General features: G+C 31.5%; 1 protein-coding gene across 8 annotated transcripts in view; it reads right to left on the bottom strand.

Moving 5' to 3' along the window:
• RICTOR (RPTOR independent companion of MTOR complex 2) overlaps positions 1-27,515 on the bottom strand; it is a 100,544-nt gene that overhangs the window by 30,423 nt on the left and 42,606 nt on the right. For all 8 annotated transcript variants that reach the window (XM_023536925.1, XM_023536927.1, XM_011370695.2 and 5 more), the window contains 12 exons: positions 24,649-24,713; positions 23,692-23,823; positions 22,016-22,079; positions 17,284-17,410; positions 14,195-14,364; positions 9,359-9,426; positions 6,290-6,357; positions 2,855-2,937; positions 1,185-1,272; positions 553-643; positions 374-440; positions 143-223 (listed from right to left, as the gene is read on the bottom strand). In XM_023536925.1, coding sequence (XP_023392693.1) covers positions 143-223; positions 374-440; positions 553-643; positions 1,185-1,272; positions 2,855-2,937; positions 6,290-6,357; positions 9,359-9,426; positions 14,195-14,364; positions 17,284-17,410; positions 22,016-22,079; positions 23,692-23,823; positions 24,649-24,713 — 1,104 coding nt within the window. The remainder of the gene's footprint in view (positions 1-142; positions 224-373; positions 441-552; positions 644-1,184; positions 1,273-2,854; positions 2,938-6,289; positions 6,358-9,358; positions 9,427-14,194; positions 14,365-17,283; positions 17,411-22,015; positions 22,080-23,691; positions 23,824-24,648; positions 24,714-27,515) is intronic.

The following is a 27,515-nucleotide window of genomic DNA, read 5'->3' as shown; positions in this document are numbered from 1 at the left end:
AAGATACAAGGCATCAAAGGCTCTTTGTAATGCACAAAGATGAATATCCAAAAGATATATATTTATTTTTTGATATTACAAAGTAACACTGTAAATTAAAACATTAATGGTATGAAACACAATCAGAAGTTGGTAAACTTACCATATGTAAAAGCTCTCCTAAAAGGATGGTAGCTCTAACTGAGATATGGTCATCGCTGTTTGTTATCACTTCAACCAAACCCTATGAAAATAAAAAGAAAATACCATAGTTGCATTGCAAAATATTATACATGCATACGTTTGTGCATCCTATATGTCAGTTGCCCTGAAAGAATTTTGTTAGAGAAAATAAAATAATAAAATAGAATAAAATAAAGTTTCTAAGTCTTACCTCTAAAAGTCCATTACGAATAAACGCGGAGAGTATCAGTGCCAAATAATTATCCATGAGGTCTGGCCTTGAATAAACACAACACAGAAATAGTTTAAATAATGTTCCACCTATTACATAATTTAACATAAAAACAGTAACTGTAATAAATCTGAACCATTTCTATATCTAAATTTTACCTGGATCTGGCACGATGAGGAAGAATAGTTTTTGCCTCAGCTGCTACAAAGCCATCCGAAAGCCTCCAACTGTCTTGGAATCTACCTGGATCTAAAAGTTAAAATTAGGTAGTTAGAAGAAAATTAGATGTTAATGAAACACTTCATGTATGTGTAGAACCATCAACCAGTTAGTCTATAACTTTTTTAAAATGTTGGTTTAAGAAAAACAAACTTAAGAAGGCATGCAGAAAAAAAATAATTTGTGTAAAGGTATACTGCTTTAACTTTATTTTGGGACTTAGTGGTCATTTGGCTAAAATAAAATTAGACAAGAATTAGATCATCTAATTTGAGAATTACATAGGTTTCTTATCTCTCCCTCTTCCTTTCTTGATCCGTCTTTCTATTAATTTTACTTCTTATTTGCATGAGATAGGGTGACAGAGAAGAAATTAAAAATGTTTTATTTACTCTTAGCAATTTACTGGAGGTTTTATTTTTATATTAATTTCATGCCACAATGATGCAATAAGAAAATGATATTCGATATTTAATTCAGCATTTTTCCTTTGAGAGATTCTGTCTCCATTAGGTATACCATTTAAAAAATTACAATATTTGAATAGATGCAAATATAATACAATACTTACCCACACTGAGTAGTGCTTCTATGAACTCTTCAGTCACAACAGGTAGAGGAAGACGAAAAATATCATAAAGCACTTCGAGGAGACCTCGCTGCAAGTGCAAACAAACAATAGTTCATTTATTTTTATGAAAAAAAATCCTTGCTTTAATGAAGATGTTTTAATGTCCTATTCGAAGAACAAAAAATTGATAAAACAATTATTTTATTTTAGAAAACCTATCGAGTCTATATTAGTTAAGGGGTAACTACTGAATGCTTACTACATACACAAATTCATCTTTTCAATAAATCTTTTATTTCCATTGTACACATGAAGAAATAGATTTAAAAGTCAAAAGTAATTTGCCCAAGGTCATGGAACTCTAAATAACAAAACCAGGAGTCAAACCTCTGTCAGTCAGATTCCAAAGACCATATTCTTTCATCAGGTGCTGAGTAAGAATTCAAATGAACTGCTCCAACCTCTACTTGCTTGCTTATTGATCTTTCCATCTATAGTCATATCCTTCCATTTCCATGGTCTAAACGCTTTTTAGTTCACATTTTTAAGCAAGGTACCTCTGGCTAATATTTTCTAATAATTTTTTTTTCAACTCCAAGGTTGGTTCATATAAACAAGAAGCAAAAAAGGGGCAAGTGTTGTTCCTTTGAACAAAATTAAAAAAAAAATATTTAAGGGAGAAATAACTACTTGAAGAGTTAATTTTTTTTCCTTCCAATTTCAATTTGTTTTAGCTGTATAATACAAATTCCCATGCACTAATAATTTAGGACTATGTCTAATAAATAAGCATATAAACGACTCAATTTTAGTCAAAATTACTCATATTATAAAATCATAAGTTAGAAGGTATGAGATACAAAATACTAGTTACTTTTTCCTAAATATATTTCTGTATTGCTTGAATCTTTACAAAGAGAATGACTTTCTGTACTGTTTGCATATTAATTTCATATTTTAATCCAACTTTTAATATAGCCAAAATTCCTGGTAACAGTATTTCTTTTGCGTATATATATGTATATATAGATAGATTTACATTTATATCAGTGCACTCAACAACTACAAGATAAAGTCTTTTCAACTACTATTGATATTTACCAAAAGAGATCACATGTTGACCATAAAGCAAGTCTCAACAAAGTTTGAGACAATGAAATACTGAAGAGTATATTCCTTGACCACAATTCCACTAAGCCGTAAGTTAATAACCAATGGTAACTAGAAAACCCCCAGGTTTAAAAAAATTTTTTGATGGCTAATATTTATTTTTAACTTCTTTATTAAATTTATTGAGGTGACATTGGTTAATAAAATTAAATAGGTTTCAAGAGTACAATTCTATAATATATCATCAGTATACTGCACTGTGTGTTCACCACTCAAAGTCAAATTCCCTTCTGTCACCATATATTTGATCTACTTTACCCTTTTCTACACCCTCTATCCATCTGGAAACCACTAAACTGTTGTCTGCGTCTATGAGCTTTTGTTCATATTATCCTTAGGATTCAACTAAACAGTAAATATTTATATATACATTTTTAAAATGATCTATGATACTCATTAACAATTCACAAGGAAAAAGCATCACCTGAAATACAGTTTCTAAAATTATTTTCCTCCGTTAAAAGTCCAAGAATGAAACAATCAGAAAAACTTTTACCCACCCTTATTTCCATATTTGGTATGCAAAGTACTCCAATTAGAGACTGAATCCCAGAGTTTCCAGGTTTACATAAATTAATAATACCTATAAAAGATAAAAAGAAAAAAAAAATCACTGACTTGAATTTTAAATTTCTTAGTAATGTATCCATATAAACTCTGTGATATTTTTCTAAGATAATTGTACTATTATATTATTTGGTTATCATAACTGACAGTGTATTTCAAACAATTACTGAATTTGCCTACTGATTGATTAGAGATTATCAATTAATTTTATCATTTAATTTTCATTTCTATTTGTTTCATATCCAAAAAAGTTCATGATATCTGAACTGCCCAGTACTCCCATTTACTGATGAGTGATTTTCAGGGAGTAAGAATACTTGAGAGAGTAAGACAGTGGTCTGTCTCCCTTATTTAATGCCTCCTTAACCTAAAGTGAAAAACTTTGCTTGGCATTGGTCTTTTAAAAGTTTAACTCTAAAATTTAACTTTTAGCACAGAAGAGTATAATTGACAGACTTCAAAATTTTAAGTGAGAGAATTGAGTTGAACAATTTTAAACATATTAATATCATATTACAAAAGAAGATATGTGAATAGCCCATAAACACATACAAAGTGTTCAATACCATTTTAGTCATCAGGGAAATGCAAATCTCATTCACAATGTGATACCACTACACACCTACCAGAATGGTTAAAATTAAAGATGGACAACAATAAATGCAGAGCAACTAGAACTCACATATACTGATGCTGGGAATATAAAAGTGTTAAGTATTTTCAGAAAATGTCTGACATTTTCTTATAAAACTAAACATATATCTCCACCCTGTGACCCAGAGATTCCTCTTGGGAATTTACACAAAAGAAAAAAAAAAGTTCATATCCACAAAAAGACTTGTATAAGACTGCTCACAGTAGTCCTATTTACAACAGTCAAAACTGGAAGCAGGTCAGGTGTTGACTAAGAGGAAGAGGGCTAAAAATGTTGTGGTATGTTCACCCAACAGAATACTATTCAGCAATAAAAAGGAACATATTACTGATATACACACAACATGAATGAATCTCAAAATCATTACACTGAATGAAAAAACTTTACACAAAAGTATACATGTACTATGATTCCAACTGTATGAAATTTCACAACAGGCAAAACAGATCTATGATGAAAATAAACAGAAAAACAGTTTTTTCTTAAGGGAGTGGGATCAGAAGAACCTGGAAAGGTCATGAGAGAACTTTCTGAGGTGATGGTAATGTTCTATAGCCAATAAAGTGTTTGGGTACATGTGTAAGCATTTGTCAAATTTCATCAAATTTCATCATGATTCATAAATTTCACTGTAAGGGGAAAATTTTACCCAAAACAAAACAAAACCAAACCAAGAAACAAAAATAACCAAATCGGGGCCATAAAAAATATTGAACTTGAATAATGTGCAAGTTGAAGTGTTTAGGAGTTAAATGCACTTAATTCTGCAACTGCCTTTAAAATGCATCAGAATAACATAAGAGGACTCATGAATTCACAGAAGGATGGGCAGATAAACTGACATGTAATAAAGCAAATGAAACAAAATCTAGGTGGTTGAAGTATATGGGTGTTCACTGTATAATTTTCTATAAGTTCGAATTTTTTTATAATAAAATGTTGGGGAAAACATTTTTTAAAAGTCATACAAGACTCAAGTTCCCCGTTACTTCTAGCTAAGCACGTATATTTATAATCCATATCTTCTTTGAATTTGGGTTCAAAATTCAAATTAAAATATAATAGGTAGATTTACTGCTTAGGTCACCAAAATGGTATCTAACTCTGATGTTTGATACTAATTTGAGAGATTATAGATTAAAATAAAGATCATACTCTGCACTAATGGAGAAAGAGGCTGTTGCAACTCATGAAAAAACTGTGTTCTAAAGTTCATTTGCCAAACAGTAATTTTGATTTTGAAATGTCTACCACAGAAATAATGTTACAAATATACAAAAGCTTATTTAATTCATAAAAGTACCACAGAATCTAAATACTACTTAGGAAAAATTATTTCTGTGAGAAAAATGTTTTGAGTTTTAACTTGTAATGCCGGTATTTCTCTTCTTATTTCAATAGGAGGGTGGAAGACTCCCAATCTTCTATGTTTTTAATGATGAATCAGTGTATAACAGCTACAGCAGCGGTCCCCAAACTTTTTGGCACCAGGGACAGGTGCTCCTATGAGAATCTAATGCCTGATGATCTGAGGTGGAGCTGAAGAGGTGATGCTAGCAAATACAGATGAAGCTTTGCTAGCTTGCCAGCCACTCACCTCCTGCTGTGTGGCCCAGTTCCTAACAGGCTGAGGACCACTACCAGTCTGAAGCCTGGGGATTGGGGACCCCTGGCTACAGTACAAACTGAAGCACAGTAGAAAGAATGTTTAAGAGACACTGGCAGAGAGAGTAGAGTCTGGGAGTAAGAATGAGAAGATAGTAGCCAGGCTGTACCAGTAGTTACAACCTTCTTTTTTGGCAAGATAGAAATAGCACTAATGGCAAGGAAGCTGAAGGACGGTCAAGGATAATAGCTGTAACAAAGAAAACAAAGTTATAGTGAGTTCTGAGGTAAGGGCAGTGATAGTCAAACCTGGCAGGAGGACCGTGTTGGTTTCTGTGTTGAAATAACATGTGGAGGCTAGTAAGCATAAAAAGAATGTGTGATCACTGGGCCCTCATAAATACTAAGTATGTCCATGAGGGTAAGGGTATTATGAAATAGGCAGTCATGAGGCATATATAGCATGGCTGGGGATTTTACCAAAGCATTGAGAGGCCTTAGGAAGTAACTGAAAATACATGGCTAGGGGTCAATGGCTAGTAACTTGTATGGAGAAGATATCTGTTAGGTTACCTAGACACAGAAGTGTTTAGGTAAATTTTCTTGTTCTGTTTACTGTTACGCTCCTTTGTATTCTATTCCTTAAATTATTCTACAAAGTCAAGAAGGAAGAAAGTAATTATTAATCTAAAATAACACATTAAGTGGTGGTATTAAGAAAAATGTTTGCATTTTTATTCCGGAGAAAGATAAAACATGCATAATCCTTCTTCTTGAGAAATTTAAGACTATTAATGGCCTATCTTGCTTATTTGGATTTATGACATTCTACACTCTACTTACAGGTAACAAACTTTAGTTACATATAAAGCTAACGTCTTTTTTTTCCTGATATAGATTACACTTAATTTTTTTAATTTGCCCAGGTATGAGTACACTGGCTTACAAATAGTCAATTTTAATAATTTTGTACAAGTCCCTTTGGCTCCAATAACAACATAAAATAAGACTAGGTTCACTTCTAAATTAGATGCTACAATAATAATTTAACAGTTAAAAATAGTCAAGTTTTTCTTATTGGATGTTATAAAGCAACAGAGTAACTTACCTGCCCATGATCGAAATGTTGCTATGATTCCCATTTTACTAGCTAGAAACCTCGCTTCTCTATCTTCTCTGTGTGTGGTGGGGGATAGCAGGAGGAAATCAAAGAAATAAAATATTAAAATAAAATGTGAGTTTTTCCTGCTACTGAATTAGAATAAGTGCTATCATTAGCTAATGTTTAAATATTTAAACAGGAAATTATATATTTAAAAAAACAAAGATCAGAACTACCTCAAAGCAAATTACCCAATTACATACAGCCCTCTCATCTCCAATTTAAGATTCACAACATGGTTTAAAATAAGTTATAAATTCTGCTTTTCTATTTAATTGTTTCCTGCTCTTTTGAAAAATTACTCCTACATAGCTCATTAACACCTTTAATTGAGCATTAGAGACAACAACAGTCTGCTGAATAAGCATCTATCTGGAGGCTGCCCTTTAGCAAAAAGAAAATTACCACATAAACTTACTTTTACCACATGTATTCAGATTACTTCAAAATTCTTGCCCCAAACTTATTTGAATATTTCTAATAAGCAAGCTCAACAATCCATATTCACTGAAACGTTATTAAATAACTGGCTATCATTAATACCAATAGCTTCTTTTTTTTCTAATTGTGTATCCAATCATCTCTCGTCTCTTTCTATACAATAATTTATGACAATTAAGCAAGAGAACTAGAGTTGACCCTTGAACAAGGGTTTGAACTGCATATGTCCACTTACACAGATTTTTTTTTCAGTAAAAATATATAGTACTGTATATGTATTCTTTTTTCCTTAAGGTTTTCTTAATATTTTTTTCTCTATTTTATTATAACAATGAAGTATATAATACATATACAAAATATGTCTTATTCAGCTCTGGTTAACAGTAGCCTTAAGTTTCTGGGGAGTCAAAAATTATATGTGAATTTTTGACTATATAGGGTGTCAGTGCCCTGGACCTCCATGTTGCTTAAAGGTCAACTGTATTTATAGTCATTAAACATTTTCAATGTATGGCTTAGGGCTAGTTTCAACACTTAAGAGCAGTCTTATTCTCTTTATTTATGCCACCTTACCCATCTCTACCCTGTCATTTATCCATTTTTTTCCTTTGTCATCTTCTATCTTCCCTAACGAAGTTCTTAACAGTTGTGAGAATACAGAAATCAAGAGAACCAGGAAAGAAAAAGCAAAAGCGATAAAAAAAAAAGACAGAAAATCAAATTAAAGCGTAGTAAGCAATCAGTCTACAAAAGCAAATACACACACACAACTCTGTAGCAACAATGGAAATGGGACTATAACAGAAACTAAAATAAGGAGGTGGGTAGCAGAAGAAATAAGAACCAGACAACTGTGTGATTAAGTTTTAATGCTTCTTCTCTTAAAAACGTTAGTGACATACTTATATTGACTGCCTGGTAATTCATTCTCTAACCTATTCAATAAATCTGTAATATTTTAAAAAATCATTTATTTCCTATTCCATGGCTACAATGTACTAATGCTCCCATAACTGCTTATACTCCAGAAACTTAATAAAAGTAAAGTACAGAAACAAATAGAAAAGGAAGAATTTTGGTGGAATGTATTTTCCTTCTCTCCAACTCTAAAAAAAAAAAAAAATCCATGTTCATCTCTTGCTTACCCTGGTGGGCAGATCTCTAACAATGCCCTCCATCCCCTCAAGATTCCATGCTCTAATCCCTGGATCCCATGACTATCATATCACTGCCATGATAGTGATTATGTTTATGTTAAATAGCACAGCAGACCTTAAGATAGGGCGATCACTGGTAGGCTTGATCTAACTGATATGCCCTTCCTTGCTGGTGGCAAACAAGGAAGTCTGAGAAAGATTCAAAGCACAAGGATTTGACGAATTCTTGCTGTGTTTGAAAATGAAGGAAAGCATGTGGCAAGAAAAGAGGGTAGCCTTTAGAAGCTGAGAGTGGGCCCCTGATGACAGCAAGGAAACAGGGATCTCAGTTGTATAACAGCAAGGAAGTAAATTCTGCCAATAACCTGAATGAGCTTGAAAATGAATTTTTCACCACAATCTGCAGATAAGAGAGAGCTGTGCCAGACTTCTGAACTACTGAACTATGAGCTAATAAAATCATTTTATTTTAACCCACTACATTTGTGGTAATTTGTCATGCAGCAATAGAAAATGCATATGCTCTCCGTCAATAAAAGAAAGTCAAGTATCATTAAGAAAAAGCCAAGAAAGGGGTTTAAGAATCTTAGTTCATAAGTTAGCAGAAATAAGGTTTGAGGTGTCTTAAACAAAGGACATCTATTTTGATTTCTTAGCTCAGTTCATGATATGTAAGGGTGTGACAAGTCCACAGTGACGGAAGTGATTAAAAATATAAAACCACTGGTTTTTAATTCAGGAGAAAAATAACAAACAACAAAAATATCCCTATTTCACAATGTTCCAAAACTTAATAAAGAATTTTAATATATATTATCTATCAAAATAAGTATGTCTGCAATCCAACAATCTTACTAGGAAATACCTCATAGCATATTTATTAGAATTCTATCATTTGTGAAATCTTTACAGTACATTATTTGATCCCTGAATCAATTTCATTACAAAGTTATTCCAGAACGCCTAGTGAACTATGTGCTTTTCTCTCTAAAAAGACTGAAAATTATCCTGCCTCGTATCTAGAAAATAATCTTTATCTTCTTTAATATATATCCCTCTTATCCCTAGTCTCAAAATTCTACCTAGGATATCTTTCTGCTTACTCAATTTGTTAAGGCTGCTCTTCGTTCTATTCCCTGTACAATAAAAAAAATCTAAAGATCTAGGTTTCTATAGTAGCATATTTTATATTTTTTTAAATAGAAGATTAATTGTAAGTCTCTAAATTTCCCAAAACTTACTTTTAATTTTTAAACCATAGTAAATTATATTATGATAGAACTACAAAATTACTCCGTGAAATAGGTAATTTACTTAAACTCACATTGCTCTGATTCTACATGCAATCAGGCAAATTTAAAAGCTTCAATAGCAACACAGACTATCTTATAAATTACTAGAAACAAATGGTACTTACTTGAGCTGTCCTTCAGCTGTATCTGGACTATGTCTGTAGTGAAAATCGGTATAGGGTGCTAAAATTCGCTAATGAAAAAAAAGCAGAAAAAGAAGAAGAAAAAGAGTCCTTATTGTAAAATGCATTCATCCTGCAACAAGCTGACACTAATTCCACTTCTCTATATATTTAATTGGGTATCTATTTGAGAGACTTATTTCTTCAAACTCATCATCAAGGAATATCTTTGAGTGACTTTTTTAAATGTAAAAATTGAATTTTTGAACTTTTAAACATATATATAAGACAGTGCACAAATCATCAATGCACGGTTTGATGGATTTTCTTAAACTAAGCGCACTCCCATAACATCAGCACCCTTAAAACCTCCTTATTCTCCCTTTGTACTAACAAGTCACTACAGACCCCTAACCTCTAACACTATGACTTAGTTTTGCCTATTTTTGAACATTATTTAAATGGTTTTATTTTATAAATTACATTTTCCTCTTATTGCCATAAAAAGAAATCCAAACTATTTTTTTGTGTATTGCCCTTGTATTCAGCAAATTCACTCATTTTATAACTTTAACCACTCTATCTCATTTTCTCATATCCTCCATTGCCTATTGCATATTGTGGTCTGAATTTTAATTTTTAATATAATTTCAAATGCATAAGATATCACTAATATTGCTTTTGACAATCAGTATCATTTTATATTTAGTCATATATGTAACTTTTCTGGCATTCTTCATTGCTTCCTATTATTTCCTTGTCTTAGATCATTTTCCTTCTGGCTGAGGACTCTCTTTAGCCTTTTCTTGTGTCTGTCTCATTTTTTTAACAACAATAAATATTATCTCACATGGTTTCTGTGAGTCAGGAATCTAGGAGAGGCTTAGCTGTGCAGTTACCACTCAGGGTCCCCCATAAGATTGCAGTCAAAATGGTGATCAGGGCTGCAGTCATCAGAAGGCTTGACGGGAGCTGGAGGATCTTTTTCAAGATGGTTCACTCTCACAATGTGCTAGTTGTTGGCAACAGGGCCCAGTTCCTCCCCACGTGTGCCTCAAATTGGGCTCCTTTAGTGTCTTCGTGACATATAGGCAAGCAATCAAAGAAAGAGTGGTGTTCCTTTAATTTCCCTTGGGTCTTCAGTCTGAAAAATCTTTATTTTACCTTTGTTTTTTAAACACATTTTCTCTGGGTTAGGCTGACGTTTTCTTTCAGCACTCTAAAGATGCCATTCTACTGTCTTCTGATTTCCATTATTTCTGTTGAGAAATCGGCTGTCAGACTTGCTCCTCTGAAAGTAATGTCTTTTATTCTAAAGCAGATCTTAAGAATTTTATTTGTCTTGGTTTTCAACAATCTTAACATGATGTGCCTACATGTTTTCTTTGTATTACTTTATTTGGAGTTTTCTGAGCTTTGTGAACATGAAGTTTCATCAGTTTTAGAAACTAAAGTTTTGGCCACTGTTTCTTTGGATATTTGCTTCTGCCTATTTTTTTTTCTCTTCTCCAAAGACAATGGTTATGTTTTATCCCTTTTGTTCTGTTCCTTTCTTTTTTTCCCCTCTCTGTGATTTACTCTGGATATTTTTACTGACTTTCCTTCCGGTTTACTAATGGTATCTTCTTATCCAAAATGAATTTTTAATTTTCATTGAGTTCAGAATTCCAGGTATTATACTTTTCAGTACTAGAATTTCCATTTGATTCATTTTGTGTATTATAATTATCTGGTGAAATTGTGTACTATTTCATCTATTTTCTTCCGTTTTTCCTCCATTTTCTTGAACAACTTAATCAGGGCTGTTTTTAAGTCTTCCTCTCTAATTGTAATATCTGAATCACCTTTGGAAGTATTTCTACAGAATTTTTTAAAATTTGAGTTAGCAGTCATATGGTCATGTCTTTTTATGACAGTCAGTCATATTCCTGTTTGAATGCCAGACATTGTGAATTTTATAAGTTTCCAAATGATGTTACCTCCCCATCAGATGGTTTATACTTTCTTGTGTCAGGTAGATTAAAGGAACTGATCATCTTATTCTAATCACCAACTCAGTTAAATTGAGACTACCCTGCAATTTCAATAAGACAGAACATACTTTTGGTTTCCAGTTCCTGAAGTATGGCCCTCCAGTGCTTTCAATAGAGAGCTTAGCAAGTATTTTTCTCTTTTGCAGTGACTAGAATTTTTTCCTACATACTTTATAAGTTTTGAATTTATATCTTTAGCTATCTATTCAGAATAGCTTAAGAATTTGGGAAATGTCAAGAACAGAAAATCAGCTGTGAAATATCCAGTTTTGTCACTTTAGTATCACACAACTGCCAAATTCTCTTCCAGTTTTTCTGATCCCAGCAAAAGCCTACCTGTATTTTCAGCTTCTAATTATATACTCATCAGTAAGTGAACTCAGGGAAAAAAGCAATTACATATAATTATGGTAAATTCACTACTTCTTTAAAGGCCTTTTGACTTTTGCCCATGGCCCTTCCTCCTGGGAGGTCTTTGCATCCTACGTTCTGAAGACTGTAGCATAATTCATTGTGCTTTCCTCAGGTTTTAACATTGTCATTTCTACCCTGCATGGATTCTTTTTTAGCAAATATGTGGAGGGGTAAATCAGACTTGGTCTAGGGACTTCTCACGTCTCTAGGTTTGTCACGCCATAATCGTAGGACTGCAAAATACTCTGGTCTTCTATCTAGGCCTAGGTCATATTCTTAGACTGTGCCCAAAATCTGCAAGTGCCCTCAAGGGCATCTTGTAGATCTTCAGGGAAACTCTCAAAGTTATCTTCTTGCCTCAAAATATCACACCCTCTGGTCCTTATTGCTTTCACAGCTCTATATTATTTTAAATATATGATTTCTATAATTATTCAGCTTTTCTAGTTTTCCACAGCAGATGCTATGAACAATCCTATCCCGCTCTGAAGTATATGTTTAATTAATGTTTTGTTAATTTACTATAAAATTTACGATTAATTTACAATCCTTACAGACTATCTATTCTACCGATATTATTATATTAAATCCACATTTTTTTTCTGTCTGAGGCCAAAACATATCACATATAATAGAAATAGAAGCTACCATCAATTTAAAAAGAGACTTTTAACAGGAGGAAGATTTGAGTCTAACAACAGAGACAGTAAGTAGCACTGAAAAAGTTCTTTTGTATGTAGTAAAGAGAACCAATAATAAATTTAGAATTAAAATTGCTAAGATACAATTTAAAAAATGAGGACAATATTCTCCTAACGGCAGACTTTACAATGAAGATAATGATGATGAGTAATATCCAAAGCAACCGATATTGGTTTAATATTGTGTGCCAGGTACTAAATCAAACATTTTATGTAGATTAGAATTAATATATGTAAAGCACCTGGAAATACTGCCTAATTCATTATAAGCTTTACATCAGTGTTAGCTGCTGCTATTGCTACTATTACTACCGCTACCACAATTATTACAGTATTTATTCTTTATTATAATTCTTTAAGGTAAATACCATGACCTTCATTTTACCTAGGAAAAAATAGGTCCCAGAGAGGCTAATAACTTGCCTAAAGTCATAAAGCTAGTAGATCTTAGAGCAAAAAATCAAAATCAGATCTGTATAGCCCAAAGTCCATGCTCTCAATTACTATGTGATTCTGGGGGGATCTTGCTAAGGAAAAAAAGAACTAATATTTGTGGTTTTAAAGAAGTAGATATGAGCAAAGATAGTAGTGTACTTAAACATCTATCAAATTGTTTGAGTTTTTTTCACTTATATAAAGGCTTTACTAATCTGCTATACAATTATACACAAATAAAAAACAGTCCTATACATATCTTTCTTCACTGTAATCATCTCTCCAGTCTTAAAACTATAGTTTTTCTACTTAATAAAGAAAAAAATTAAAGCTAAACAAACTGTTAAATATCAAAAATGTCAGTTTATTGCCATTGGACTACCATGAATAATGTATTAAAAATCACATATTAAAGAGGATATGGTACTTAAATTTGTTAGTAATCATATAGGCTAATGTCATTTTTATAATCTCAAATATTTCTAGTAACCCTAATAAAACCAGAACTTTAACATTTAAAACAAGTTTTATAAAATGATTTAGACAAAATAAGGTACAAAAAAATTTTTATACCATGCATAACTTCAAACTAAATACAAACAAATCCTGAGTTTAAACCTACTCTAAATATCCGTAATGAACAATGTAGTACATTCACTATGTAAGAATACAGTCTGTGATAATTCTGTTCCAAACTCAACTATATAATTTATCATAAAAAGGAGTATATATTACAGCCTTATTTAGACTAACTGTAAAAAAATACTGAATTAGTAAACAATTTAAATTATAGAATATTTTAAAAAGAAAGATATGTATTCTATGTCTTTAAAGTATATATGGTCAATTAGTTGCTAATAATTGCTTCAAAGTTCAGAGACATGTAGCATGGTACAACAAATAAATAATATATAATTAGCAGGAGCCATTCGCACAGAATTAATGTACTAAAAGTCCTTAAAACGAAATGATCTTAAATAAATAGGTAAATATCTATGTAACCTTACTTGTGCTTTAATCTGCTTAGTCAAGTTTTCATAGCTAAAAAGTAAACCTCACTTTACACATTGATGAAATACTATGAGAATATTTTTAATTCAGTAGAAATTGGATGAGCTATAAAATATTACTGAGAATAAGCCAATCTTAATTTAGGTTTGATAATGCTGGGCTACATCTATAGACTTTAAAATTTCAAAGTAAGAGTTGTATTTAAAATCATATTTAAAACTAAAAAAGAATATTAAAGTTCCTACCTCTAATTCTACATCAGCTCGCACATATTGTCGGGTCTTTGGATGATTAAGGAGGTGCAAAATAGTAGTAATGAGGGCCTCGTTTATTCGACTTAACTGGCAATCGATCACATTTTTCAAGATGGTATTTAGTCCACCTCGAAGGGCCACCACCTCTGGATTCTGAAGTGCTAAAATAAAAAAGAAAAACTTAATATATTATATAGGGGATAATTAATAAAAAGTAATCAGAAACTTGGGCTTTTATTTAACTTAATTTCCTTTCTTACTTGAAAAACTTTCTAGTCAAGACATTTAAAAGAGCATGTGTATAAAATTTATCTAAAGGAGTCCCTGAATATACTTCTCAAAACTGATTTTTTTTTTCATATCCTTTGCACAAATTTTACTAGAATGGTTCTTCTTTCCTATCAATTTCAAAGACTTTTTTCAAATAGTGGAAATATTATCTTTTTATCTGTTTCAAATCATTTATCTGATGTGTAATTTAACTTTAGATTTTAAACTCAGATTCTAAGCTCAGGAACTCCTTTACTTCAAAGATCAGGCATTTCTTTGTATGCGTGCACACGTGTGTGTGTGTGTTTTAAATGAGCTCACAATGAACATTTCGGTTTTCAATATGTCAGAAAATTGAGTTTGGCTTAGTATGATAAACTCAACTTTTTTGCCAATATTTAACTGTTATGCCAAGCTTCCCAAACAGATTTTTATACTTTTGATATACTAAAGTTTTCTATATATCAAGGTCTGCTAACTCTTAATTTTCATTTTTCTGTTTCTTAATAACCTAGCTTAATAGTTTTTTAAAAACATATGAAAAAATCTTTCTTTTTTCCTCCGTTTATACGTTTTCAAAAATGTTTTAATGGTTGAATCTCTCCTGTTTGTTCTAGCTGAATTATAAAATTAGGTTTCTTCTCTGAGGTTTTTTAAATTGAGGTATAACTAAATGTAGTAAAATGCACAGATTTTCATGGTACAGTTCAAAAAATTCTGATCGGTGTCTATACCCCAGTAACCAATACCTCAATTAAAGTATAGAAATTTCGCCATCCTAGAAAGTTCCCTAAGACCACTTTTCAATCATTCCCTTCCAAATGTTCTCATTTCTACCTCTTAGATTAGTTGTCCCTTCTTGAGAACCAAATATAGAAATTCAAAAGCACTCCCAAACACGCACCCAAGTCATATACATTTCTTATTAATTTTATTTATTGTACATAGTTTTTTTTCTATTTTGGAAACAGTATGGTTTTTCTTTTTCCTATTATATTTACTGCTAACTGCTGGAACACAAAATAAATTAAATCTATATTTTCACATCTCCACTGTACTAAATTATAAATTACTTAGGTTGTTTTACAGTTGATTCAGAGTTTTCTAGACACATCACCTACAAAGTAATAGTGTTTTCTTTCCAATATGTAAACTCTATTTATTATTCTGTCTTACTAACCTGTCTAGAAGTTTAAACAATGCTAATTAAGAGTTAAAAGAACATAGTATTTGTAGAGATCGAACATTAAGAATAATGTAGTGTTGATTTGAGATAAGTATTCTAGAATTTTATCCATGTAGTCTTCTAATTATTTTATTTTATATTTGTGTAAGTATGTGTTATATGTATATTTCTGGGTATATGTGTATAAAACGCTAGTTTCATTTAAAAAATTGGTAGGTTTCCATATTTTTAATGCTCTCATTTAAATTACACTATCTAAGAATTATCTATTCCTTGAAACAATTTTCTTTAAGAGAAAAACTACCAGGATGAGTCTTTTTAGAGGCAATTATTTCATAAAATACTTCAATGGTTTTTGACTATCATATTTTCTATTTCTTGAGACAACTAGAAATTAAAATTTTTTCTGAAAATCCATTCATTTCAATAAAATTCCCAAATATATATAAGAACTATCTCATAATTTTAAAAACTTCTATGAAATTTTCTTCCTCATTTCTATATTAAACTGTTTCTCTGACCTTTGTGTTTTTCAAACATTGTTTCCATATCTGTGTATAATATTTTTCTTCTTCCACTTAACACATTTAATAATCTCTTATTCCCTAAGACTCTTAATTTCATTGTCATTTTCCTCTTGCTCAAGTTTTTTCTTCTTTTTCTATTTCTTGGGTTCACTCACATATTTTCATTACTTTTTACTTAATTATAAAAGCATTTTATAACTCTGAGTGGGACACTGTAGGCATCCCATACAATGACATACAGTCATATTTTTATTTTCAAAATTTCCTCAAATTTGATTTTGTCTCTAAATCAACAGGAACTGTAGACAGTATTTTTAAATCCTTGATGGTTGGCTCTTCTGTTTCTTTAGTATAAAATTTTATTATTAATTTATTTATGCTACCAAGAGCAAATGTAACCTATACCATTTCTACTTTTGTTGGAAAAGAATATCTTGTCATTTAAAATCATATATCTTTAGTTGTAAGTGAAGTTGAACTTTTTAAATACGTTGATTTGCCATGTATTTAGAATTATTTATTTTTCCTATTGATTGGTAGATAAATAAGTTGTTTACCTATAATGTTTCTTATATTTAGTTTTTTTCTTTGTTCTGGCGCTGCCATGTTTTTTTGCCTCCTTAGAATAAAATCTATTGCTGCTGAAATTTGTTTGATTTCTTTTGATAATTCAAAACTCTTCTTCCTTACAATGATCAGATACTCATCCCTTCTTGCCCATTTTTTTCTCTATTTAACTCCTTAATCCTCTTGTATTTATAATTTTTTTTCATGTATGTTAAATTGTTTGTTGTTTTTAACCCACATTAACTAATGTCTGAGAGCCAGACATTAAGATATTTTATTCTAATTGCCAGAACATGGACAACTCCTATACTAAATTTCATGCTGAGTAAAACTTTAAATTTATAGAATTTTAATGTCAGTTTGAAATTATTTGTTAAATAGCAATTCCTCTACTTCTCTATCAGGAATGTCCTACTTTTTCATATTTTTGTACCAATAACTAATGATTTCATGTACTAAAGGTATTAAGAAATGTTATATATACTCTTTCTAAAATACATTTTTATTACTCGAAGAAAATTCTGACCTACCTAGTTCACAGATAATGGCAATGCATGCTCGGACCATTCTGTCTCTTTCTTGAAGTCCATCATTGCCAACTGCTATTAAGGAGTTGGTCACAGAGCTAGGAAACAAGGAAGCATTCACAGTAATCATCTGTAATATGGAGAAAATAGAAAAAGAAATTACTACATAACATTTTTAAAACCTATTTTGTTTAGATTAGGTGCTTAAGGTCATACAATATTTATAAGATTCAGGCATCAATTTTAATCTTTTGCTTCATATGAACAGTTTGAAGGATTAATATAACTAATAACTGATGCAGTAAATGTTAATATCATTACTATGGAAAATGTGATGACTTTTTTCCTAATAGACCAGACAATAAATTAGTTGACCAACAAGATTTAATGTTTCTGAGACTCTTTGTGCCTCTAGAATAGAACTGACATTTAAAAAACTTTTCAGTACCTAGACAAAGTAAATCAGTGGTGACAACAGCTGTCAACATACTACTATACTATTACATTCCTAACTCCTTCCCCACATTCCTATTTATCTCATTATCTCTATTCTCTCCCCAAACTTATTGGTTTAGCCCTTTATTCTTTCTGACTTTGACAGCCTAATAATTTCCCTATCTCTAACCATCACTTACATAGTCTGTTTTTAATATTTCAAAAATTATAACAGAAATAGTATGTACCTGGTGATAAAATTTGGGTGAATCTCACTTTAAATGAAAAATTTGATTGGCAAAAACATATTTGGAAAACTGAAAATAGATTAACATATACCTTCAGTTTGGAAAATAGAAAGAAAACAAATCAGGTAGTTAATTATTGTTTAATAAATAAAGATTTGGTAGATGAAGTATTTCAGAGTAACAAGTCCCTGGAGTAGGAGTAGAAAAAAATGTTTTCTTGTGTTTGAGTGGTGATAAAATATTAGGGACAATTAATCTGTCCTGGATGTTACTGGATTTATAATCCTGTTGAAAAATAAGACTTGTATTATAAAACAATTAGAGAATGCACTATAACTACATTAAAGATATCCAGTTATGTCCTACAGAGGGTCAAAGGAAAGATCTGTATTGACCGGTGTACTTATAAATGGTTTATGTTAAGTAGCATTATGTGATATTGCAGAGTTCAGCTTAAATGACAGAATACTGTTCCATAACCATAAAATACAGAGATTTCCAATAACTACAGAATCTACAAAAGCTTTCACATTCATTTCTAAATCAATGTTTTCCATTAATCAAAAATGTTGGAGAAGAAAGGAGGGAAGGAAAGGGAAAGGAGGTGTTGAAAACTGGTCTTCTTGGGTGAGAAAATTCTAATTTCTTATGATATTAATTTATATTGTATTTTAATGCTTATTGATATATTATTACACTTCTAAGGAGCTTATTAGAAAAATTCCTAAAATAAAAAAATGTATGTAATGTATCCTGAAAAGAGCTGGCTAGGAAGCCAGGCAAACTGGCTTTCAGAGCTAAATTTGCCATTAGTAAACTGTTACCTTGACCAAATCAATCTTCTTTACGCCTTAGTTTCCCCAGTTGTAAAAGAAAGATGAGTATGACCAGATGATTTTTAGAATTTCAAGTATAAAATTCTACTCTGTGAATCTCAAGTGTAGTGTTATAGAAAGGATACCTGTAATTTAAATTTTACAAATAAAATCTCTTATTTTCTAAGGACACATATGCAAAGAAACTCTTAAATTCTGTTTAAGCCAGCAAATACTTTTCTTATAAATCAATGAATATTTAAAGGAAAAGAATTTATCTCTATTCAAATAAAATTTAATCATCTTTTTAGGCATGGTAATACAGAAATATATAAAACAAATTAAAGGTCGTAAGTAGGTAATAAATTTGCAAACTGCAAAAAGGAATTGAAGAAACACTGAGTTCACTAAGGGCAATACTTAAAATTTGAGCTGAGACTGCAAGACAAATATAAAGTAGAAAAGGATGAAAATGAAATGAAAAGAGTAGGAAAAAAAGTAATTATCATAGTAGGGGTGGAAGGCAGCTCGTCTGCATACATAATGGTATAATAAGACAGGTCATAATTGGCTGGACCAAAAGTGGGCTCTGAATGCCAAAGTAAGCTTAATGCCAAAAGGACTTGTAGGCCAATATAGGTTTGGAAATTGAGAAAACTGGGTTCTTGCTCTGGCTTTGCCAATATCTTGCTGTGAATGATTTTCCTAAATGAATCCAACTGTAAAAACAAACAAACAAACAAAAACTATGATATATTAATCTCTTGTTAGATAAAGAAATGACATATGCAGAAAATGATGACTTAAATTGGGCAGGCAGTAAGAATTTAAATAGGCTAAAAAGAGCAGCAGCTGACAAGTGGGAAAACTACACAGAAAATTAGACAGGAAAAAAACAGGAAGGAGTGCCTGGATTGGATAGGGAAAAAAAACAAAAACTCAGAGACACTGAAAAAGAAAGAAGCGAAGAAACAAAAACCTTCCAAATGGATAATAGGTGAGAAAGAAATAAAGGTAACATGAATATTCCTTAATTATTCATGGAGCAAGTTATCCTAAAGCAACAAAATTTTTACTTTCACTTTAAAATGTAAAAAAAAAAAAAAAGTACTTTTACAGAAAACTTTTCTGAATGCCAACAAAAAAACCCACAGTGACCTAGTAATTATAATATTATCATTAATTTCTACTAGCTCAGTTGCCAAAATGTTGCTGGAAAAACAAAATATACACTTTGGTTGTTTAAAGTACTAATGAAATTATAGTCCCTCTGGCCAATAGAGGCCACTGTTCATTCAGCAAGTATGCTTTCTTTTTAACTCAACTGCTTTTAGCTAAACCAAGAAGGAACTCTGTGCCACAACTCTTCCTCTGAACTTATATCCTGCCACCAGGTACAATCAATTAATTTTCCTGCTCTTGGATTCACAAATGATATCTACCACAAATCACTCTGTACTTCAGAGGATAACAGAGTAGAAAGTATTTTTGTTATGGCATTCCTAAATTGTTTTCAAGATCTGTTTACTTTTACTGGACTATTTAATATATTGTAACTTGTACAAAATGTTTTACAAAATTGAATAAAAATATTCACTAAATAATCTAAATGAGCTAATTTAATTGTTTGAATCCATATGGAACTATCTTTTTTTCTGAACGCAATTTCTAGGGCAACAATTCTCAAAGTATGGTCCATGAAACTAAGGGTCCCTAGGCTATTTTCACCAATTCTGCAAAGTATTTTCATAATAAAACAAAGACATTATTTTGGTATTTTTACTTTCGTTCTCTCACAAGTATACATGGAAGTTTTCCAGAAGTTCCACTGCATAGGAAATCATAACAGACTGAATGCAGAAGCAGATGGGATAATCCAGCTATCTTCTACTGAGACAAACATTAAATAGAGTTCAGCAAAAATCTAAAAAAAATGCCACTTTACTAATTTTCTTTTTAGAAAATTGTTATTTTTATAAAAATATTATGTGTTTACATTAATGGGTATTATTTTTAATGTTAGTATATTTTAAAATTTCTTTCAATTCCTAGTATGATAAATATTGACGTATACAACCGAAAACCTATTCTAGGTTCTTCAGAAACAATTTTTTAAATTTTGAATTCTCAAAATCATGGCAGTAGGAAAAACTGTATGAATAAATAAAAACCATAAATCTAATTTTTTAAGTTTGAATTTGAAGAGGCAAATCATGGTCCCAACATTAACAGTTAACTTATAACAAAAATTGATATTCTATCTCCAATATCACTCTTAAGAAAATTACAAACTTAAGACAACTCATCCATTTACTTCTCCTTTACTATGTTTACAGGTAGGTGCTATTACTAACCTCAACCTAGACAATTCGAAGAGAAAAGAAGGAATCCAGTTAATGTATAAATTCAACATTCCACCATTCTCGAGCATGCACTGAATTTCAAGATGGAGAAAGAGAAGAGCTAAGTTTTAATTGCTAAATAATTTTAGATGTTTTTTACATCAAAACAAATCTATACTTCATGAAATCTCTTCAAAATTTAGAATCAAACGCGATAACTTTAAGGTGAAACATGATAAAATTCTCACTCAAGCTGTGTCCTAACCAAATTAACACTCAGTCCACTCTGTTCCTCTGCCACTGCGGCATCACATTACATTAAACAACAACAAAAATTTCTTGAAGGCCTCTCATTAACAGTATTATGGATTATCCTTAACACCTTTTTCAGAGTTTAGATTTTGACTTTTTATCCTGTAGAATAGCCTAAACTGCTTACTGTAACTGCCTATGTACTGCAACTAAATTCATTTTCAAAACAACCAGCTGTAAATATTTGTGACATCCTTTTAATAATATTAACTCCAAGCATACAATTAAGAGAAAATCAGAGTAGGGAAGAAGTAATTCTCTTTCTCCAATAACATTTCAAAGCAGTAATTTCATTTACATGTTCACTAAAGGGAGAAATATTCTTTATAATGAACATTTTATAAAAAATATTGTCTTAGCTATACTCAATCACATAAAATAATGACACCAAATATTTATGCTTATCTTGAAGTTTAATAGCCCTATTTAACTCATATATAATTTTAACAAAACAAAAATGTTTATGAGAATTTAGCCTTTAAATTTTAATTAGAAGATTTTACAAAGCAGTCTAAATCTAAAAATGTAAAATACTTAACATGAAAACCATAAATCTGCCTTTACTCTTAAACATAGAGCATACCTTTCTGACTAATCGAAGTGCTTGTGTCCTCTCTACCTCGTTGCTCTGCTGTATGTCAATGCACCTAAATAATACACAAAATAATTATTGATAAAAATCTTATTAAACAAGTTTTGTAGAATACTAGACCAGACCCGGATTCGTAATGTCGATATGGCATTTAAAATTTTTAATACATGTGATTTTTCAGTACCATCGGATATTTAGTTAGCTTACATATCTTTAGTGATATGTTATAATAAAGCATTTCAAAAGTAACAACACTGAAGCACAAAGATTTTAAATTCTAGAAAAGTAGCCACAATGATTCTATTTTATCGAGATGTAATTTAAAATCTGAATGCATTTCAAAAGTTAATGCTCAAATATCACTTAACTGACATTTCTAATATTAAATTATTGAAATTCTAAAAAGTTTTTGGTTTACGTTGCAGAATAATATATTTTTACTTATGTTTAGGCAGTTCACCATTCTAATCAATACTTCATATATAAATAGCTTGCCATTCAAAAAATAATTCTTCTCTCTGTATACAATTAATCTAAAGCAATTTCATTAAAAATTTACAGACACTGAATTTCATTTCTGGCCTCAACCGGGAGGCTTGACTCAGACCAACTCTCCTGCCAAAAACAACTAAAAAGATTGAGCGAACTACTTTGTAAAGCAACTTAAAAGGGCAATGGATAATAATCCCTGGGAAGAAAAGCACAAATTCCACATCCAACCAGGCTTTGCCCCTGGGGGCACTTGTCAATCCTAGTTTTAGGGAATTAGCACCCTAACAGAAAGCAAAGTCTTGTTGGACTGGAGGGACAGTCTGAATTTCAGGGCAGCCGAAGTGGCTGGGACCTAAGGAGAAAAATCTCATGGAAAACACAGGAAAGTGAGCACAAATCTGCACACAACTTCCTCTCCAAGGTACTTGGCCTATCTCTACGTTGTGCAAAAGCAGGGTTAAAATCCAAGAAACCAAGCAGAAAGGTTATAATTACAGAGTGAAAATAGTGAGTGCTGATGAGGATGTGGAGAGACTAGAACTCTCAAAAATTGCTGGTAGAAGTGTAAATCGGTACGATTACTTTGGAAAACCGTTGGCACTATCCATTAAAGCTAAATATACATAATAAACTTTATGACCCAGAAATTCCATTTCTATATATATAAGAGAAATGAGTGCATATGTCCACCAACGGAATTGTACATAATGTTCAGGAAAGCTTTTTTCAAAATAACCAAACACTGAAAAAAAAAAAAAAAAAACCAGAAAATCATCAACAGAATAGACTAAATTAATTGTAGTCTATTCATAACATGAAATACTATACAGCAATTTTGAAAGATCAACATGGATAAATCTCTCAAATAACACTGAGGAAATAAAAAGAGTAACTGAGCATACTTCCAATAAATATTGCTCAAGAACAGGAAAAACTAGTGTAGAATGAGAAAAGTCAGGATAATGTTTACTACTGGTTAGAGACACAAGGAAACTTGACTGGGATGCTGATAATGTTCTATATCTTATTCGGGATAATACAATATTTGGTTGTACATATCTGTAAAAACTATCAGGCTTCACACTAAAAATCTGAACAGATTATGGTAGATATGCTAAAACTTAATACATAATTTTTAAAACATATAAAAACATAGACAGCTCTCAGAAAATTACCTGGCTATTAAATAGTCCACTTTCAATTTAAGCACCTTCTGCAGAATACTGGAGTCTTGGATGAGATATCGAAGAGCTCGTAGCCCTGCTGCCCTTACTTCTTTTGCTTCATTCAATAAAGCTAACCGCAAACTGTATGAAAACAAAAGAGTTCTGTTGAGCAAGTTCAAATACACATAAAATTATGGTACTATATTCTTCCTCAGTTGAAATAACAAGACTGGTTTTTACAGATGTAAAAATCATTGCTGTAAACCATGGAACTTCACTAATGTTATATTTTAATCTGCACCTCCTTGGTACGAACTCACCAAGTTTTGTTTTACTTTCTGTAGTTTGTTTTATACAAACAATGAGAAATTAAATATGCCTTTCCAAGCTGTATCACATATGCCTCTATAATCTATTCACCTCTGTTTGTCCACCTGCTTCCACCTCTTTCAAAGAATCACTGGTTTAAACCAATAAATAAAAATACTTTAAATGGCAGTAGGCACAGACTATATCAATTTTAATTCTCAACAATGCCAAAGAGATGGTTATGATACTATAACATTACATCTCTACTGGGGGGCTTGAACAAATCAAGTTTGCCATAAACATATTCTGTCTTAGGTTAAGACCTAGAGATAATTGTTCAGGTTCTTCTTTGTAAAGGGAATAACATGATAACTTTTATTCTATAAATTTCTACAAAAATCTATAGATTTAATTTAGAAATTTACATTGTAGAAATCCAGGTCTTTTTCAACATTAGCTTTGATTCTTTACATTTGATAATTACAAAACATTAGAACAGGATAAGAAAAATATTGGAAATCCTGAATTTTTCTAATATTCAAAACTGTTTCTATAAGACCAAATATTAGATGTTAAAGTATCCTATTTTTAGTTTAAAATTACTAAAATTGATATTACTAAAATCTAAAAGAAGAGAGGGAACTGAACTATACTTACCAAATTATGATGTCCTCATAATTGAAACCCAGTTTTTCTTCACTGTGGCCAATATCACAAAGAAGCTGTCAGAAAAAAAAAAATGTGTATAAGCTATGTTTTTCATCTATATACATTACTTTTTTAGACTAGAAAATGAGGTATTTTTCTTTAACACAATTTTGAAAAATATATGATTTTACAGTTCAAATATGTAGATTAATTTCTATCATCTTTTTTTATTTGACCTGCCAATTTTAGATTTCTTTAAATCTCCTGTCTTGCCTTTGCTGAATTAACTAATTATTTTTGATTATTCTATTTTTCCCTCTCAACAATTTTACTGTTTTATGGTGTTTGTCTGGAAATGATTTTTTTCCCTTTTGTTTTTGGAGGATACTTTCCTGGATTTATTGATTTTTAGGTTAGCTGTTTTCTTAAAACAATGGCTTCCATTTTTTCTGTTATGTCTGACATCAGTCTTACTGCTGGCTCCTTTGAAGGTCACTATCTTTTTCTCAGACTCCTTTCATGATTTTTTTTTCCTTTGATTTTTCAGCAATCTTGTTGTTCAGGGAGCGATTTTCTTTATATCTACCTTGATTAGGGAACAGATAAATTCCCAGTCCTCTGGGTTGATATATTTTATCAGTTCTAGAAAATTCTGTACATTATCTTTTCCAAATTACTTCTGGCCAATTCTTTCTCTTCTCTCCTTCTAGTAATTCAAATGTCAAATATTTTTGTGTTTACTACAGATCTCCAAATCATCTTCTGCTTTCTCTGTTCTCTTTTATCTCCATGCTTCAGTTAGATGTTTTCTATTTGTCTTCTGATATGGCTAATCTTTTATTATATCTATCAAATGAGTTTCAAATTTTAGATATATTTCTCTTCTTGAATACTATTTAATTTTGTTCATGTCTAATATTGTAATGAAAAATCTTCAGTTTTCATCTATTTTCTCCATAGTTTCTTCTATTTCCTATACATTTTAATCATATTTTAAATATTTAAAGTGCTTATTATCTAAATGGATGTGAATAATGTGGATCATACTTTGGTCTATTTCTATTATGTTTTTCTTTTGTCCTAGTCCTGTAAGTCCTGTCTTTAGGTGGATCCTGTAATCACTGCATATGAAAACTTGATTCCTGATGTTATCTTTCTCCAGAGAGAGTTCATTCTTCTCCCCATTAGGCCACTGGACAATGCTGAGTCCAGATTAGGTTTCTGCCCTGGTAAGTAAGACTCAGTCTACCTCTGGTTTTTCTTTTCCTTCCCTATCCCCCAGGGGATTAGTTTGAAGATGATGACATGTTTAATGTTTTTCTTACCAAAACACTACAAGCTTCACCCTGATTTTCAAAAATTTTCTGCTTAAGTTTTTAAGTTTCCCATCCCAGGTAGTCCCAGGATTCAACAAATGTACTGAGGGGGAGAATCTCCTTATACCTGATTTCTCCTGGGTCTCCACCAAAAGCTCTGTGATGTTTTTATCCTCTCAGCAACAGTACTTCTGGGCTTAAAGTCTGAATCCTTAGCTTCCTGCCCACACCTCACATCAGCAAATACACCCAAGTAAAAGTTGTTGGAGAAGCTCACCTCCACAAGATTCTCCCTTCTTTAAAGCTTTAGCTCCTATGCTTCTTGTTGCCTGAGCAGTGCCCTGCTGCCTTCAAAGAAGTTTTCATTAAGAATACTGATCTAATACTAGCTGCTTGCATACACCATTTGAATGAGTTTTGAAAACTGACTTTTATAGAAAAGTTACATAAAAGTTCCTCAAGTAATTTATTAGGCCTAACTGAAACATACTAAAGAGAAGACTGATCATTCATTTAATTAATACTAAAGAATCAGAAGGGTTTCCAAGTGTTTTTATTCTTCTTCCTCAATACGAAGTTATGAATATCTTAACCATACAGAATAAACAAACTGAAATGACCATCTCATCTGCCTCTGGAAAAGAAATGAACCCAAAGAATGTACAGCTGACCCTTTACAACACAGGCTGGAACTGTGCAGGACTACTTATATGCAGATTTTTTTTTTTTTTTCAATAAATACACTGGAAATTTTTTTGGAGATTTCTGACAATTTGAAAAAACTCACAGATGAGCTACCTAGCCTAGAAATATAAAAAAATATATTTGGAAAAATTCAGTATGCCTAGAATATCTGTAGATACTATTTTATTTTATCATTTACTACCAGAAAATATATACAATAATACACCGGAGACTATCAATAATTAAGTTTTTGGAGAGTTAAAAATTATACAAAGATTTTTGACTACATGCGGGGTCAGCTCCCCTAACCCCCATGTTGTTCAAGGGTCAAATGTTTTCAGAAGACACAATATTGTAGCAAAAAAGCTAATGACATAAGTTCACTATCCTATTGGTAAGATCCTTGTAAAATTTCCTATCCAATTTCTACTTTAGAGACAGAAACAAAGACAGAGAGAGACAGAGGAAGAGGGGGAGGGAGAGGGAAAGGGGAGAGAGAGTTAGAGGGAGGGAGGGGGAGGAGGGAGGGGAGAAGAAGGGAGAGAGAGAAGGAGAGAGAGAGGCGGAGAGAGAGAGAGAAAGACAGAGAGGGAGGGAAGCAGTTTCTAAATAGAACAAGGTAAGAGATAGGACTAGAGCAGCTCTCAGATACTGAGACATTTTCATAGCAGGGATGGAGACTATAAAAATGATCGCTCTATGTGGCGGAAAAATGTTGTATATACAGGTAAGTAGGACAAACAAGCTAAAAGGCTTTCCTTCACAGGTCATTATCCAAAATGGTTTTACTGGTATTCCTATCAAATCCTTAAAATTCTGAAATATGATAAACAAAGAAGCCTTAGATTTTCAAGAGTATAAATATTTTTTTGTTAT

This window comes from Pteropus vampyrus, unplaced genomic scaffold (assembly GCF_000151845.1).
Source record: "Pteropus vampyrus isolate Shadow unplaced genomic scaffold, Pvam_2.0 Scaffold172, whole genome shotgun sequence".
Lineage (NCBI taxonomy): Eukaryota > Metazoa > Chordata > Mammalia > Chiroptera > Pteropodidae > Pteropus > Pteropus vampyrus.
The sequence above is the reverse complement of the archived record's forward strand: the minus strand, read 5'-3'. Positions and strand labels throughout refer to the sequence as shown.